General features: G+C 43.1%; 1 protein-coding gene across 3 annotated transcripts in view; it reads right to left on the bottom strand.

Annotated features, from left to right (window-relative positions):
- Window positions 1-17,241, bottom strand: part of PARN (poly(A)-specific ribonuclease) — a 188,853-nt gene that overhangs the window by 37,159 nt on the left and 134,453 nt on the right. For 2 of the 3 annotated variants that reach the window (XM_038763155.1, XM_038763154.1), the window contains one exon: window positions 4,869-5,058. In XM_038763155.1, the coding sequence (XP_038619083.1) occupies window positions 4,869-5,058 (190 nt within the window). Of the gene's footprint in view, window positions 1-4,583; window positions 4,760-4,868; window positions 5,059-17,241 lie in introns of those variants that run through there. The other variant, XM_038763156.1, reaches the window with a different exon arrangement.

Raw genomic sequence — 17,241 nt, forward strand, 5'->3', positions numbered from 1 at the left:
GCCAACTTTACTCATTCATTTTGCATTGGAATTAATTGCTCACTGGAAAATTTCAAAGTAACTTCTAAACAATTCGCCTCTCCTTGCCTTATTTCATCTTGTGAATTTAGCAATTAAATTATCCTGGGAAAAAATAAACACCCATATAAAGAACTGAACTTACGGAACTTATTCTCATGGGTTCCAATTTTCTAGGAAATTTACAACTTTAGATTCTCTTGAGGAACGGGCAGAAAATAGTGAAACTACTTGGGGATCCATTTGGAGTACCAACGCTTTTTGTTCAGAGTAAAATGTTTTACCTGATGATTAAAATGAGGCACAAATAAAATAATACCAACTCTGGATAGCAACACATTCATGGAGGGAACCCTATTTGGATCACAGTCGCTTCTGCTTACAAAACACTGCTAATGACATTAATTTTCCATTCACAACTTTGGTGAAGCTTTCTCGATATTGTTAGCCTGTGTTTGCACAGATTCCATTATGCTGTTTCTTCTCTTCCCTCCAGGCAAATTTATTTCCCTGGCAATTTATTTAAAACACAAGTTCTGTATTTTTTCTAGTAACTAAGCACAAAGCTCTTGATAATTCTGGATCCTGGTTACATTCCTATAAGAGTATACCTGCTGCCACCTTAAAGAACTCCAAACTAGAAAAACCCCCCATAAATCTATGTTAGCTATACTAGCAGTCTATATCAGAAACTCAGATAAATGTCTACATTTGAAACCTAATCTCTACATTCGGATTTTTTTTTTTTTGAAGAAATGATCAGAGCTGATTCTGGTATTTACATTATGGAGAGGGGATAAAAAGAACAATAGGTGCTCAAACAATACCAGTAAACAACAGAAGTTGGGGGGAGCAGAGCAAACACTGACAGGAAAAAGAAACTAACTGAATATATAAACAATCAAGTGCAAATATATACCATAAACGCCCATTACCTACAAGTTTCACTGCCACCTTAATGACATCAAGTGGCCCAGCATCCCAGAAGCACTTGGGATATACAAGTTGCTCCTACCACTGCAATTTTCATACCTGCCCAGAGGTCTACATAATAATAATAATAATAATAATAATAATAATAATAATAATAGCATTTATTAAGCGCTTACTATGTGCAAAGCACTGTTCTAAGCGCTGGGGAGGTTACAAGGTGATCACGTTGTCCCACGGGGGGCTCACAGTCTTCATCCCCATTTTACAGATGAGGTAACTGAGGCCCAGAGAAGTTAAGTGACTTGCCCAAAGTCACACAGCTGACAATTGGCAGAGCCGGGATTCGAACCCATGACCCCTGGCTCCAAAGCCCGTGCTCTTTCCACTGAGCCACGCTACATCCCCTAGCAATAGCTCTAGGCAGGAGATGCAGCATGGCATAGTGGATAGAGCACAGGCCTGGAGTCGGAAGGTCATGGGTTCTAATCGTGGCTCTGCCACTTGTCTGCTATGTGGCCTTGGGCAAGTCACTTCACTTCTCTGGGCCTCAGTAACCTCCATCTGGAAAATGGGGATTAAGACTGTGAGCCCTATATGGGACAGGGCCTCTGTCCAACCCAATTTGCTTGGATCCATCCCTGCACTTAGTACAGTGCCTGGCACATAGTAAGCACTTAACAAATACCACTATTAGTATTATTATTATTTGTCACTGATGCCTGTGGCCCCTGGAACCTCAATGGTGAAGGGGATTGTCTTAGCCGCATGGGCTAGTGTTTTGTCCATCTTTTTCCTCCTGAGAGCTGTGGGGCTTTCTCTGCAGTGGAGGAGAAAAGGGTAGTTATCATTTTACTCTCCTACCTTTGATGCTATTGATGCCTGTCTACTTGTTTTGTTTTATTGTCTGGCCCCTCTACACTGTGAGCCCATTGTTGGGCAGGGCATGTCTCTATCTGTTGCCAAACTGTACTTTCCAAGTGCTTAGCAGAGTGCTCTGCACACAGTAAGCACTCAATAAATACAACTGAATGAATGAATGAATACCCCACAGATGCCCAGAGAGGCCAATAATGTCAGAATTCACCATGAAGCTTCTGCATGGGAAGCAGTGTGGCTTAGTGGATACAGCATGGGCCTAAGAGTCAGAAGGACCTGGGTTCTAATTCTACTATGTCTTCTGTGTGACCTTGGGCAAGTCACTTCACTTCCCTGTGCCTCAGTTCCCTCATCTGTAAAATGGGGATGAGAGTGTGAGCTCCGTGTGGGACACGGACTGTGTCCAACCTGATTAACTTGTATCTACCTCAGTGCTCGGCACATCATAAGCACTTAGCAAGTGACATTATTATTATCACTACTATTCCGTTTCTTCGACCTGCAAGCCGCTCAGCGGGACGGCACGTGCTTGGGAAAGGAGGTGCTATAAAACATAACGGGGGCTCCCCTCTGGAGCACAACAGGCTCTTCCCGGCAAGTCAAAATCTGGCCAGATTTGGGTAGCCACTAACCCAGGTCTAGGGCAATGGTGACTACCTAGGCAACTCCCACCCACAGTCTTCAAATGTTCCCTAATACAGATGACCAAGATGCAGCCTGGTGGAGTGGATAGAGCACAGACCTGCGAGTCAGGTGGTCATGAGTTCTAATCCCAGCTCCGCCACAAGTCTGCTGTGTGACGATAGGCAAGTCACTTCACTTTTCTGTGCCTCGGTTATCTCATCTGTAAAATGGGGATTAAGACTGAGAGCTCCATGTGGGACAGGGACTGTGTCCAACACGATTTGCTTGTATTCACCCCAGTGCTTAGTACAATGCCTGGCACATAGTAAGCACTTAACAAATACCAAATTAGCTCTCTTCCTCGCTTCAATGCCCTATGAGAGCTCACCTCTTCCAGGAGGCCTTCCCAGACTGAGTCCCCCCTTATCCTCTCCTCCTCCTCCCCATCACCCCCACTCCCTCTCTCTGCCCTACCCCCTTCCCCTCCCCACAGCACTTGTGTATATTTGTACGTATTTATTACTCTGTTTAGTTTATTAATGATGTGTATATATCTATAATTCCATTTATTTTGATGGTATTGCCACCTATCTACTTCTTCTGTTTTGCTGTCTGTCTCCCCCTTCTAGACCGTGAGCCCGTTGTTGGGTAGGGGCTGTCTCTATATGTTGCTGAATTGTACTTTCCAAGCGCTTAGTACAGTACTCTGCACACAGTAAGTGCTCAATAAGTACGACTGAATGAATGAATGAAATACCACAATTATTATTATTATTATTATCATCATTATTATTATCCCCATCTCCCTGTCTCACAGGCAGGCACAGACCTGGAAATTGAAAATTCTGGGTGCTTGTTTGAAGGGGTCAAAAAGCAGTGAGTAAAAGCGAATCTAGTGACGACACCGGCAGTTATCTTTTTCTAACCCAGTCCGCAGAAATTACACACTTCCTTATTAGGCTTGCTTACACCTTTATATTAGAAGATCCCATCCGCTTCCTCTTCCTCTGCCTCTTAACCCGAATGCACTAATCTCAGTCTCCATCATGGTAACTTAGTGCAGTCTTTTTCTTCCTTTCCCAATCTATTTCCTGGTGAGTGGTAACAAACGGGACATATGAGACCGGGTCCCTTCCTCTCTCAGCAGAAGCATTTACTTTTTAAAATGTTTAAGACTATCATGCGGTATTCTAACTGCACCACTTATCAATATGAGAAAAGATCTGTACAAAGCCAAGGAAGAAAATCCAAAAGTCCACCCTTAAACGTCTGTAACATTTTGAAAAGAAATACGGCCTCAGTTAAAGGAGGATGAGGCTCATAAAATTCTAACACAGGGTCAAATGAAAGGCTCAATCATCTAGATCAGAGGTGAGCAATGACATATGCACTGTAACCAGCACTGCAATATCCCATTAGTGAGCTGTTGGGCCCATCTCATCACCTCTCTGCTGCTAGAAGAAACAGGCGCATTGGAAATGATCTCTAAATTTGGACCAACAATTTTTTTTTCCCTGAAATGGTGCAAAAAACCCCCCAGTCTGGTGAGACTACTTTAGTAGAGTCTGGGTAGGATTGCTTAGAAAACAAATGAAAAGATAGTTTTTGCTGGATTATGAGAGCCTTATAATAATAATAATGGCATTTGTTAAGCGCTTAATACGTGCAAAGCACTGTTCGAAGCGCTGGGGTGGATACAAGGTGATCAGGTTGTCCCACGCAGGGCTCACAGTCTTAATCCCCAGAGACTGCCTCAGTTATAGATGAGGTAACTGAGGCAAGGAGAAGTGACTTGCCCAAAGTCACACAGCTGACAAGCGGCAGAGCCGGGATTAGAACCCATGACCTAGAACCCGGACTCCCAAGCCCATGCTCTTTCCACTGAGCCACGCTGCTTATGAGACAGAGATTGTGTCCAATCTCATAACCTTGTACACAGCCCAGTGGTTGGCACATAGTAAGAGTTCAATAAATGCCACCCTTATCATTGTCATTATTATTATCATTGTTATTTTAAAAGCATTCAATTTTGTGGCCAAGGTACAGAGTTGTCGGCTGCAAGAAAAGAGGGAAAAATTGACTTGTAATTTCACCGTGACATTCCTAAAAGTCCTTTTAATTACGCATATACCACAGAGGCTGAAAAATTCACTCAGGGACTCAAGGATTTTTCTCATTTAATGTGTGCTTGGTTCCAGTCCACCTGAGTGACAATGCTGAGTTTTCAGGAAGTGCAAGCATCTATCACTTGAGTTGTCAATTTGGAAAATCGGAACAAGGCAATCAAGTTTTTCCTCAAAGCCAACATCTAAAAGAAGCCAAGAAGAGGCAATGAAAGTTGGTAAACGGCTCAATACCTGTCCTCCTCCCCCAGCAACTACCCATCACAGCACCAATCAAATATCAAAAACTCTCACCTGTTAGCACAGTAGTACCGACTCTGTGGAACATAAGATGTGCACTGAGTTTTTAACCGCTTTCTCTCCACCTCCTTCCAACTATCTTCTGCCCATTTTCTCTTGGTCTGCTTCTCTTCATGCTTTTTTTCCACATACTCAGCGTAAGTCTGGATCCGATAGCTTTCAGCATACTTGCTGGTGTTGACAGCTACACAGAATGGAAGAGAACATTTCTCTGAATGACAGAAGTTAAATTTCATCAGAAATAATAGTTCTTTAAAGTCTGTAAGACTAGGAAATGTTCCTCGATCGGACATTCTCCGCCCGACTATTAGTCAAAAGCACGATGACCATTTATAAATTACTTATCAAATATTCATACCATAATTTAAGAGAAATCCTAAAACATAATAATAATGATAATAATGATAACGGTGGCACTTCTTAAGCACCTTCTAGGTGCCAAGTGCTGTACTAAGCACTGGAATATATGAGATTATACAAGATAATCAAGTTAGAGTCTCTCCCCCATATGAGGCTTAAAGTCTAAAGGGGCGGGAGAACAGCTACTTAATCCCCATTTTACAGATGAGGAAACCAAGACCCAGAGAAGCGACTTACCCAAGGTCACATAGAGGACATGTGGCAGAGCCTGGACCAGAACATATGTCTATATTGTACTTTCTAAGTGCTTAGTACAGTGCTCTGCACACTGTAAGTGCTCAATAAATACAACTGAATTACTAAATGAAGGAATGTCTTTTGGCTCCTTCAAAGGCCACGCTACTTCTAAGAGGCCGGATTCTTTTCCCTATACCCGCCCTGCTCCTGGCCATGAGGGGTTCCATTCCAGGCTGAGAGTCCCCTACTTCTTTCCCTACCATCAGCACTCAGCTCCTAACCTCCCCTATCCCAGCCTCAGGGGTCCCAGGACCTAACAGGTAGAGGATGTTGGTCACTGGGTGCTGAGGAGAGCTGGCTAGTGGGCCCAGTCACCCTAACGTTGAGTTGAGGTCAGGTCTTCCGGACCTTAATAGATTTAGGGTTGGGTTTGAGCCTGGGTGGCCACACATGGGCGGCCGTAGTCCTGTATTGGTGGGAATACAATTCCCAGCAGTCTGAAGAGTCCATCACAGATACAGGTTATTATCCCGGCAGAAGTGATCCCATGTGAGCCCGTTGTTGGGTAGGGACTGTCTTTATTTGTTGCCGAATTGTACTTTCCAAGTGCTTAGTACAATGCTCTGCACACAGTAAGCACTCAATTAATATGATTGAACGAATGAACGAATGAATAAACAAATGAATGAATGTCCTGGAGTTTGACTTAGTCTGGGAAAGCCTTGTTTTGTGTGGAGGGGCAGAAGGAGAGGGGAGAGAGGGAGGGCAGAGAGGAGGTGATGGCTCCTAGCCTCCTCCAGCTATCTTGAGATCCCAGGTCTTGCCCTCTCCCTGACTTTCCCATCTCTGTTGACGGCACTACCATCCTTCCCGTCTCACAAGCCCGCAATCTTGGTGTCATCCTCGACTCCGCTCTCTCATTCACCCCTCACATCCAAACCGTCACCAAAACCTGCCGGTCTCAGCTCCGCAACATTGCCAAGATCTGCCCTTTCCTCTCCATCCATACCGCTACCCTGCTCATTCAAGCTCTCATCCTATCCCGTCTGGACTACTGCATCAGCCTTCTCTCTGATCTCCCATCCTCGTGTCTCTCTCCACTTCAATCCATACTTCATGCTGCTGCCCGGATTATCTTTGTCCAGAAACGCTCTGGGCTTGTTACTCCCCTCCTCAAAAATCTCCAGTGGCTATCAATCAATCTGCGCATCAGGCAGAAACTCCTCACCCTGGGCTTCAAGGCTCTCCATCACCTCGCCCCCTCCTACCTCACCTCCCTTCTCTCCTTTTACAGCCCAGCCCGCACCCTCCGCTCCTCCGCCGCTAATCTCCTCACCGTACCTCGTTCTCGCCTGTCCCGCCATCGACCCCCGGCCCACATCATCCCCCGGGAATGGAATGCCCTCCCTCTGCCCATCCGCCAAGCTAGCTCTCTTCCTCCCTTCAAGGCCCTACTGAGAGCTCACCTCCTCCAGGAAGACTTCTCAGACTGAGCCCATTCCTTCCTCTCACCCTCGTCCCCCTCTCCATCCCCCCCATCTTACCTCCTTCCCTTCCCCACAGCACCTGTATATATGTATATTTGTTTGTACATATTTATTACTCTATTTATTTACTTATTTTACTTGTACATATCTATTCTATTTATTTTATTTTGTTAGTACGTTTGGTTTTGTTCTCTGTCTCCCCCTTTTAGACTGTGAGCCCACTGTTGGGTAGGGACTGTCTCTATATGTTGCCAATTTGTACTTCCCAAGCACTTAGTACAGTGCTCTGCACCTAGTAAGCGCTCAATAAATACGACTGATGATGATGATGACTAAGGTTCCACCAGTCATATGGGTTCTAATCTCGGCTCTGCCAAATGCTTACTGTGTGGCTTTGGGTAAGTCACTTAACTTCCCTGTGCCTCAGTTCTCCTTTTCTCCCTCCTGTTTGGACTGTCAGACCTATGCGGGACAGGGGCAGTGTCCACCGTAATTAATTTGTATCTATCCCAGTGCTTAGAACAGTGTTTGACACACAGTAAGTGCTTAACAAATACCTCAAAAAAACAAAACCAAAAAGAAAAACCAAACTGCTTCATCCAGGGGACCCCTGATGTCCTCAGCAAGGCGGAGCTCTCCAAAAGATCTCTGAATGGTATCCTGAGCACTAGGACGAACTCTGCACACGGTCAACGCTCAAAAAATACAATTGAATGAATGAATAAAGGGCTAGGCCCCTCAATACTTCATAGGCTCCCCCAAAGTAATTCTACACATACCTCCTATCTCTTCCTGACCAAAACCTAAAACCTTTTCACTCCAACCACATTCTTCAATAAGTACAACGATTTGGCTCTTCTCAATGCCTGGCTGTTTCCAAATTTAAGACTTAAAGGTATCCCATTTAAGAGGACGTCTACAACTGGATATTAGGCTCTAAAAAAGGGTTAATTTTCTCACGACACTTTTTAACGAGAAACCATCAGTTCTACAATTATACCTTCTAGACTGCTTACTGGCAAGAGAAAACTTCCTGGATTTTTTCCTTAAATCTCATTACTTAACCCAGCAGGTTTACTTTGCAAGTGTGCCAGAGAAGGACGACAGCTGCAGTAATCCTTTTCTCGAGCTTAATGTTGATTGCTGAGAAGAGGGGGGTTTGGTTCAATATTTTGAAAAAGGGAAAAGACTTTAATAGGATCATTAATGAGCTCAGAGGATCTCTTAATAATGTCCAATTATTCCCAATAATTTAGCCCTTGACTATCTGGGCTACACATCACTGAAACATAATTGCCTATCTCTAGTGAAAGGATTTTCTTTCAAAACATGCAGAGTTAGGATCATTAACAAAAAAAGTGGGGAGGGGGGAAACACCCAACAACAATTTCATTGCCTGCTTTACACAGCAACAATTTACCAACATTCCTTCGAATCCCAGCAGCTTTGCAGCTCTCAGCCTTTAATCTGCAAGCCAAGCTCTGGCCTAGAGCCATCACTCTTACAGATGAATCAGCAAAATGAATTGGCCATCAACCGGTGTCCTCCAGTTTTAATTATCCGAAAGAGTTGGGAAAACTAACCTTTTACACAACAGCTGGAGAAAAATTATTCAAGCCTCTATTTTAACTAGGTATCTCAAAATAAAAAACCCCAAACTTTAAGAACACCATGTGGTTACAGTCACTGGTGCGTTTCCCATCCTTTAAGGTAAAAAAAATCAATGTTGCTCAGATGCTATTTTTAGGTTTTTCACAGCAATGCAGTCTATTAAAGTCTTCCATGTCACTGACAAAACAACAAAACGTTTAGAACTTGGTAAAGGGTTATTCTTCAGTGCTGCTAACCCTATAAAAACTATAATGCAGTATTTTGTAATCTGCTTTCAACATCAGTAACATAAATTAGAAGGCTTTTTTTGAAGACTGCCTGAAAGATAGATCCTATTACAATGTCTTCAGTGATTTGCAATTAAATCCCCATGAATCACACATGTGGTATAAATTAGGCACTGTTGTTGGAATGTGGACCATATCGAGGCTACCTCGGTTAAAGAAGAAAATTTACAAATTAGTTCCCATACCCTTGAAATCAGATTAATTATGGCAACAATGGAGAAACGTCACAAAACTTCTGCGGCCTTTAAAAGCATTCCATACCACAGCTCTGCCCTCTCAGGAAAGTCTGTCCTGACCATAGCGTGACGTTTTCTATTTCTAATGGAATTAGCTAATCCCTGTCAACAAAATGGTCACCGAGTACAGCCAAATTTGAAGGGACAGAGGTTGCCATAGAACAATTCTCCCTACTCACATCCAAAGATGCCTTACATATAAACTTTTGAAAAAATTAATAGAGTCCCATCATCTCTACATACAAGGATAAAGTACTTTCAGTTCAACACCGGGAGGGGAGTGAAGGGTGGTGGTGATTCTTTGCTTAATGATCAGGTGTGTGCCTTATAATTTAGTCAAACACTTAAGCGGTTGCCAATCAACAAGGATGTTGTGAGGGTAAAATGAGATCAGTCATGGGAAAGCCCTTGGGATAAACAAAAAAGCACAATATAAAGGGTCATTATTATTATTATTATTTCGCATGATCAGATGCAATCCCCACCCAGCAAGGCCTACACTTATCATTACAATTTAAGAGTAGTTTTCCTTCTTGCTGAGTGAACTGATTCAGCTCCTTAGCTGAAGAGAAGCCCATATAGTTTTAAAAGTTCCTGTTCCATTGTGTGTGGATTTGGCAAAACTCCCCTCACATTTCATGGCACGCTATGTCGGTACTGGGGTCCCTGGCAGATTGATAGTTTCTCAAATTTCCCCAGATAGAGAGGGACATAACTTAGGTCACACAAAATAGCAAATACTCAAGAGGCTCAAACAGAAAATGAAAATCCATAATGGTAACTGTGTTCAGAAGAATGCACATGGACACCCCTGAATTACAAGGCAGATTACCAAACAGACCTAATGTGCAGCTGAGGAATGTGTACAGACACAAAGACTCTCTTTCACTGAGTCACTGCCCTTATTCGCCACCAATCTCTTGCCATTCACTGGGCTTACTGGGCATAGTAAAGATGCCAGAGAATTCATCAACAAGAACCATATGTAATATTTCAGACTTATATGAATAAATTACTGGAAAGAGAATGCAGGCTCCCTTTTACACAAAGGCTGAGATTTCAATCTAGGGTACAAGTCTTGTGAAAAAAAATCCGTGGGCAACAGAAGCAGTTCAGACCTTGCTTTCCCCATCTCGCTTCGGCTGTTAGCCCAAATATGGCCTTAGGCTCAATCCTGCACTTGGCTCTAGTGTTCCTACCCTCTTTCCCAGCTCCGCACTGAATTTCCATTGTAGCCACGCATCCTCTCCGATCTGGTCTCAGATCACGGCGTTTTCCCAATCCTTGTCTCCTACCTGCCCATTACTCAGTCCGTTCGTCCAGCCATCCCTCCTTCCTTCCCTTCCCAGTTCTTCTCTCCTCCTGCACCAAAATCTCCTCCCAGGCCCGTTTCGGTTTCAGCCTTCCGAAGTCAGTCTTCTTCTCCTGGACTGTGAACTCCTCAAGGGACAGGAACCTTGTCTAATTCCCAGCTGTGCATTTTCTCCCAGGGCTTGGTACAGTGCTTTGCACACAGTAAGCACTTAATATATACAACAACTACTCAATAACCTGTGCTCAATCACACTTTTATTCCTACGCTCCACCCAGCTCCTCATTCCCTCCATTGCTCTTTTATGTACAGTTAACATGGGGACAGCCAGAGTCTATTAGGGATAAAGGTGTTTAAAAAAAAAAAACCAGGGTGACCACTTCTTTATTCAATAACTCTGCCACTTGTTTGCTGTACGACCCTGGACTTAACTTGATGGGAAGCAGCATGGCTCAGTGGAAAGAGCATGGGCTTTGGAGTCAGAGGTCATGGGTTCAAATCCCAGCTCCACCAACTGCCATTGTGTGGCTTTGAGCAAGTCATTTCACTTCTCTGGGCCTCAGTTACCTCATCTGTAAAATGGGGATGAAAACTGTGAGCCCCCTGTGGGACAACCTGATCACCTTGTAACCTCCCCAGCACTTAGAACAGTGCTTTACACATAGTAAGTGCTTAACAAATACCATTATTATTATTATTAACTTCTCAGAGCCTCAGTTCCCTCATCTGAAAATAGTGATTAAGACTGTGAGTCCCATGAGGGTTAGGGACTGTGTCTGGTACCAATCCCAGGGCTCAGAACAGTGTTTGACACATAGTAATCACTTGACAAATATTGTAATTATTATTATTAAGAGAAGACTATATTAGCTATAGTATGCAAATATCAGAGGGCCAATTTTTCAAACCTGGTTTCGCTTATGAAGAATATGAGCATTTTTGAGAAGCAGTGTGGCTCAATGGAAAGATCATCGGCTTAGGAGTCAGAGGTCATAAATTCTAATCCCGGCTCTGCCATTTGTCAGCTGTGTGACTTTGGGCAAGTCACTTAAATTCTCTGTGCCTCAGTTACCTCATCTGTAAAATGGGGATTAAGACTGTGAGCCCCATGTGGGACAACCTGATTACCTTGTATCCTCCCCAGCACTTAGAACGGTGCTTGGCACATAGTAAGCACTTAACAAATACCACCATCACCATAATAATAATAGCACAATCAATCGGTTGATTAATCGATGGTACTTATTGAGTGCTTATTGTAAGCAGTTCCAGGCCTGAGGGACGATGTGGGCCATGGGTGCCAGATGGTTTTGTACATGGATATTTTGATTCTTGCTATTCAAATTGAAATACAAAAATGAAAATAAAAGACAGCATTTTCCCAACAGAGAGACCCCTAGAGATGATAAACTCCTCTTTCTCAACTTTGCTTTAGTCCCTGAGAATATTGGGCAAGAACTACTGAACTATCAACAGGCCTGCCTGCTCCCTAGGCTCCAATAATTATATTCCACGAGGCATTGTTAAATGAGCGCAGGGGTTAGCCAACATTTTCCCTATATGGAATGTGTGTATTGTATTTGAAAACTCTAACCAATATAATTCAATAAAGCAATACAGCCAACACACAATATTTCCTACATAGGTTGAAATAATAACCATACATGACTGTCTCATGCAAAACATTAAAAATGTTCATTTGAATTGGCTTTTTGAATAAAGTCTTCACATAAGATCAATCAAAAAACAGGGAAGAAATGTGGCCTTGTGGAAAGAGCACGGGCCTGGGATTTGGAGAACCTCAGTTCTAATCCCTGCTCTGCCACTTGTAAGCTATGTTACTTTGGGCACATCATTTAGCTTCTCCGGGTCTCCATTTCTTCATCTGTAAAATGGGCGTTCAGTCCTACCGCCTCATACTGCCTCATACAGGCGAAGCAGCGTGGCTCAGTGGAAAGAGCATGGGTTTTGGAGTCAGAGGTCATGGGTTCAAATCCCGGCTCCGCCACTTGTCAGCTGTGGGACTTTGGGCATGTCACTTCTCTGTGCCTCAGTTACCTCATCTGTAAAATGGGGATTAAGACTGTGAGCCCCCCGTGGGACAACCTGATCACCTTGTAACCTCCCCGGTGCTTAGAACGGTGCTTTGCACATAGTAAGTGCTTAATAAATGCCATTATTATTATTATTATTACACTTAGACCACAAGCCCCATGTGGGACATGGACTATGTTCAAACTGATTACCTTGTTTCTACCCTAGCACTTAGTACAGTGCAATGGCACGAAGGAAGTGCTTAACAAGTACAATTGTTACTATAATTATTTATTTAGCACAGAGCTCTGTATTAAGCGACTGGGAGAGAACATTATGATTCCCTTGGTCAATACGTGGGACAACCTGATCACCTTGTAACCTCCCCTGCACTTAGAACAGTGCTTTGCACATAGTAAGTGCTTAATAAATGCCATCATTATTATCATTACTATTATTACAATGACCGCCCGCAAGGTGTTTACAGTCTAAAGGGGGAGACAGACATTAAACGTAAACTACAGAGACGGGAAATGGCAGAGTATAAGAATTTGTGCACAAGGGCAGCAGGATGGGTGGAGAGGGAGAGAAGCATGAAAGTGCTTCTGGGGCACAGACCCAATTGCATAAGTGATTCAGAATAGAGGGCAAATAGGGTGGGGAAGTGAGGGGTTAATCAGGGAAGGCCTCTTGGAGGAGGGATGAGGAGGACAGAGGCAAGGGGTCAGCGTCAAGACAGATGAACGCAAGGTTCAGTGGGTGGGTGGGCATTAGCGGAGCAAAGGGCGTGGGACATCAGCGAGCTAAGGAAAAGGAGAGCGGAGTAAGTGCCTTGGAGTTGATGGTAAAGAGTTTTTGTTTGATGCCAAAGTGGATGGGTGACCTTTGGGGGTTTTGTGAAGAGTGGGAAGATGTGGACAAAATAGTTTTTTTTTTTTTTTTTTTCAGAAAAATGATCCGGGGAGCAGAATGAAGGATGAACTGGAGGTGGGGGAAAGAAAGCAGGCAAGCAGGCAAGTCAGTGAGGAGGCTGATGAAGTAGTCAAGCCGGGATAGGATCGGTGCTTGGATCAGCATGGCAGCACCACTTCCTTCCCCTGGCCTGGAGTGCCCTCCCTCCCCACATCCGCCAAGCTAGCTCTCTTCCTCCCTTCAAAGCCCTACTGAGAGCTCACCTCCTCCAGAAGGCCTTCCCAGACTGAGGCCCCCATTCCTTCCCCCCTCCCTATGCCCCCACCCTACCTCCTTCCTCTCCCCACAGCGCCTGTATATATGTTTGTACAGATTTATTACTCTATTTTACGTGTACATATTTACTATTCTATTTATTTTATTTTGTTAACGTGTTTTGTTTTGTTGTCTGTCTCCCCCTCCTAGACTGTGAGCCCGCTGTTGGGTAAGGGCCATCTGTATATGTTGCCAACTTGTACTTCCCAAGCGCTTAGTACAGTGCTCTGAACACAGTAAGCGCTCAATAAATATGACTGACTGACTGAACGAATGAATAATAATAACAATGATGATATAATGGAGAGGAAGGGGTGGATTCTAGAGATGTTGTGAAGATCAGACACAGTCTCTGTTCCACATAGGGTTCACGGTCATAGAGGGAGGGGGACCAAGTACTTTATCCCGATTTCGCAGGTGAGGAAACTGAAGCACAAAGAAGTGACTCCCATAATCACCCTGAAGACAAGTGGTCTAGTAAATAAAGCACAAGCCTAGGAGCACGCGGACCTTGGTTCTAATCCCCGTTCCACCACTTGCATTCTGTGTAACCTTGGGGAAGTCACTTACCTTCTCTGTGCTTAATTCCTCAACTGCAAAATGGAGATTTGTCCTCCCTCCTCCTTAGCCTGTGAGCCCCATGTAGGACAGGGAATGTGCCTCACCTGATTAACTTGTATTCACCGGAGCGCTTAGAACAGTGCTTGACAAACAGTAAGTGCTTTACAAATACCATAAAAAATAAATTAAAAAGGGGTGGAGCTGGGATCAGACTTCCAGTCCCATGCTCTTTCCAATAAGCCACAGTGTTAATAGTGGAATATCTTTCTCTTACATCTTCCATTTTATATGCAGATACAGCTACCCCAGTTACAACGCTTTTCCTTTGGCTCACACTTTTGTGATAATTGCTGTAAGCAATACAAATTGAGCTAGAGTTGCAAAGTTTACTTTGGTTGAAATAGTTCTCTTCCCCTCCCTTTGAAGTAGTTTGACTGACACGATAGTGATTAAAGCCTACTTCAATTTAATATTACTTGACAACATCTGATTAGTATAGATGACATCTTATAAGCATGTAGTGTATTTTTGCTGAATAAAATGTGAAGGATAATACTTTGAAAAATTAAGTACTTTAGTTCCAAATATACACAAAACCTAATTTGAAAATATCTCATTATTGATACCCACTTATGTTGCTACTTGATCATTTAATAATTCATTCTATGTTCTTCTTTTAAAAATATTTATAGTGTTTTGGTTAACTTTTGGCTCTTGAAAATATAATAATGCACTGTGCATGATTTCCTCTGGGCAGTTACTTCACAGCCTTCTTAATACTGGTAATAATACTAATTATAACAACGTATTTATTAAGCACTGTACTACGGACTAGGCTAGATACAACATTAACAGACTGTCCACAGTCCTGCCGTATACACCTTCGCTTAACATGCTATTTTCATGGAACCAATTAAGAGCGCTAACCAGGGTACTGCAGGATGTAAGTACAATATTGTCATGGCAAAATGTTGCACTTCCATAATCACCTGACCAATGAAAACTTGGCTGTGGTGGAAATCATTTACCCTTTTGGAATCCAGATCTAGCCCAAAGCTCATTAAAATTAAAATCACCAATAGCACCAGGCACTCCCGGGGGGCTTAGAGAAAGCAAAGCGCTAATTCTCCACGTTAAAGCGTAAACTAACGGTACTAGTTGATGGAATCTCCCACTGGGAAAGACAAATGAGCCTCGGGCTTCAGATTTCTGAAAGGAGAACCTGCAAAGGGGAATTGATTAGAGTGCGCGCGATAAGCGCAATACTACTTGCCCTCACTCATCCCTGCCAGCCATAACCGCCCTGGGAACACTCTAATAAATGAGAACAAGACAGTAATTCACTATAAATATCTACCCATCTCTATATGATAGCAAAAATGAGTCAAATGGGGTAAAGGTGTCAGGGAATTTGAGTTTGTCAAAGTGTAAAACTCCCTGCTGTAGGCATGGAATGTATCTATCAACTCTGTTATGTCGTACTCTTCCAAGAGCTCAGTACAGTGCTCTGCAAATGGTGAGTGCTCAAAAAGTACCACTGGGTGATGGACTGATAAATGGAGAAGCAGCATGGCCTCCTGGATAGAGAATGGGCCTGGGAGTTTGAAGGACATGGGTTCTAATTCTGGCTCTGTCACTTGACTGCTGTGTGACCATGGGTAAGTCACTTCACTTTTCTGGGCCTCAGTTATCTCACTTGTAAAATGGGGATTAATACAGCGGGGTCCATGTGGGACAGGGACAGTGTCCAAATTTATTAGCTTGTACTTACCCTGGTGCTTATCGCAATGCCTAGCACATAGCAAGCACTTAACAAATACCATTCCAAAAAATTGGTGTTAATCCAGGAAAGCTTGTTGGAGGAGATGGAACTTCACTCAGAGAGGCTAGAGAGAGAATAATGCAGGCTAGTGTAGATCATGAGACAATCTCAAGGCCTCATGGGGCCTCTCCCTTATTGGAAACGTCCACTGTGATAGCCTCACACCTTACCACCTATAAAAAACTACCACCTGGTTCAGAAACTGCAAATGTTCAGGTTTAGTAAACATTAAGGGATAAAGGGCTACCTTGCTTCTACACTTATGTCAAAATTTTCTGAACCATTCTGCATTCATTGTGAGGTGCTGTCTCCTTCCGTTAATTCATGACTTTATTCCCCTCCCTCCTACTAGAGTGGTGAGGTGAATTTGAGGCATCCCCACTCTAATACTGTCATTTCGAAATTTGAAAAATAAATCTAGCTATTTGATCAGGCCAAACTTCAGTTTTACTTTGCCTGAAATGGAATTTTGACCATATTTCAATTACTATTTATTCTAACATTTAAATACAAAATAGAAATAAGGATATATTAAATATTTCCCTATTGCCAACTTATAAAAGCACTTTGTGGCTTCATTTTTGAAATTCAGATTGAAATACCACAGAAAAATCCATAGCACCATACTTTCAGTGATGGCTAGCAAAAGACAATGAACAGACTACAAAAGCTCTTACAGTGTAGCCTGTTACCTGCCTCATGTGAAAAGACAAAGTCTCAATAATAATAATGATGGCATTTGTTAAGTGCTTACTATGTGCAAAGCACTGTTCTAAGCGCTGGGGAGGATACAAGGTGATCAGGTTGTCCCACGTGCGGCTCACAGTCTTAATCCCCATTTAACAGATGAGGTAACTGAGGCACAGAGAAGTCAAATGACTTGCCCAAAGTCACACAGCTGACAATTGACAGAGCCGGGATTTGAACTCACGACCTCTGACCCCCAAGCCCGTGCCCTTTCCATTGAGCCATGCTGCTTCTCTTGGCAACGTTATGTATTTAGAGTTGAAAATTGCAATGTTGTTTAAATATTTAATCAAAAACACGAAAGGTTTTTTTGATCGATCAAAGTCAGAGCCCAGAGGATTTTTTTTTATTATTCAATTCTAACAGTGGAATTCATGTTCCAGAAGATAGTTGTGACGGTAGTTGTAAAAGACCCAAAATGGTGGCTTACTAGACCTTGAACTCCT

This window comes from Tachyglossus aculeatus, chromosome 21 (genome assembly GCF_015852505.1).
Source record: "Tachyglossus aculeatus isolate mTacAcu1 chromosome 21, mTacAcu1.pri, whole genome shotgun sequence".
Taxonomy (NCBI): Eukaryota; Metazoa; Chordata; class Mammalia; order Monotremata; family Tachyglossidae; genus Tachyglossus; species Tachyglossus aculeatus.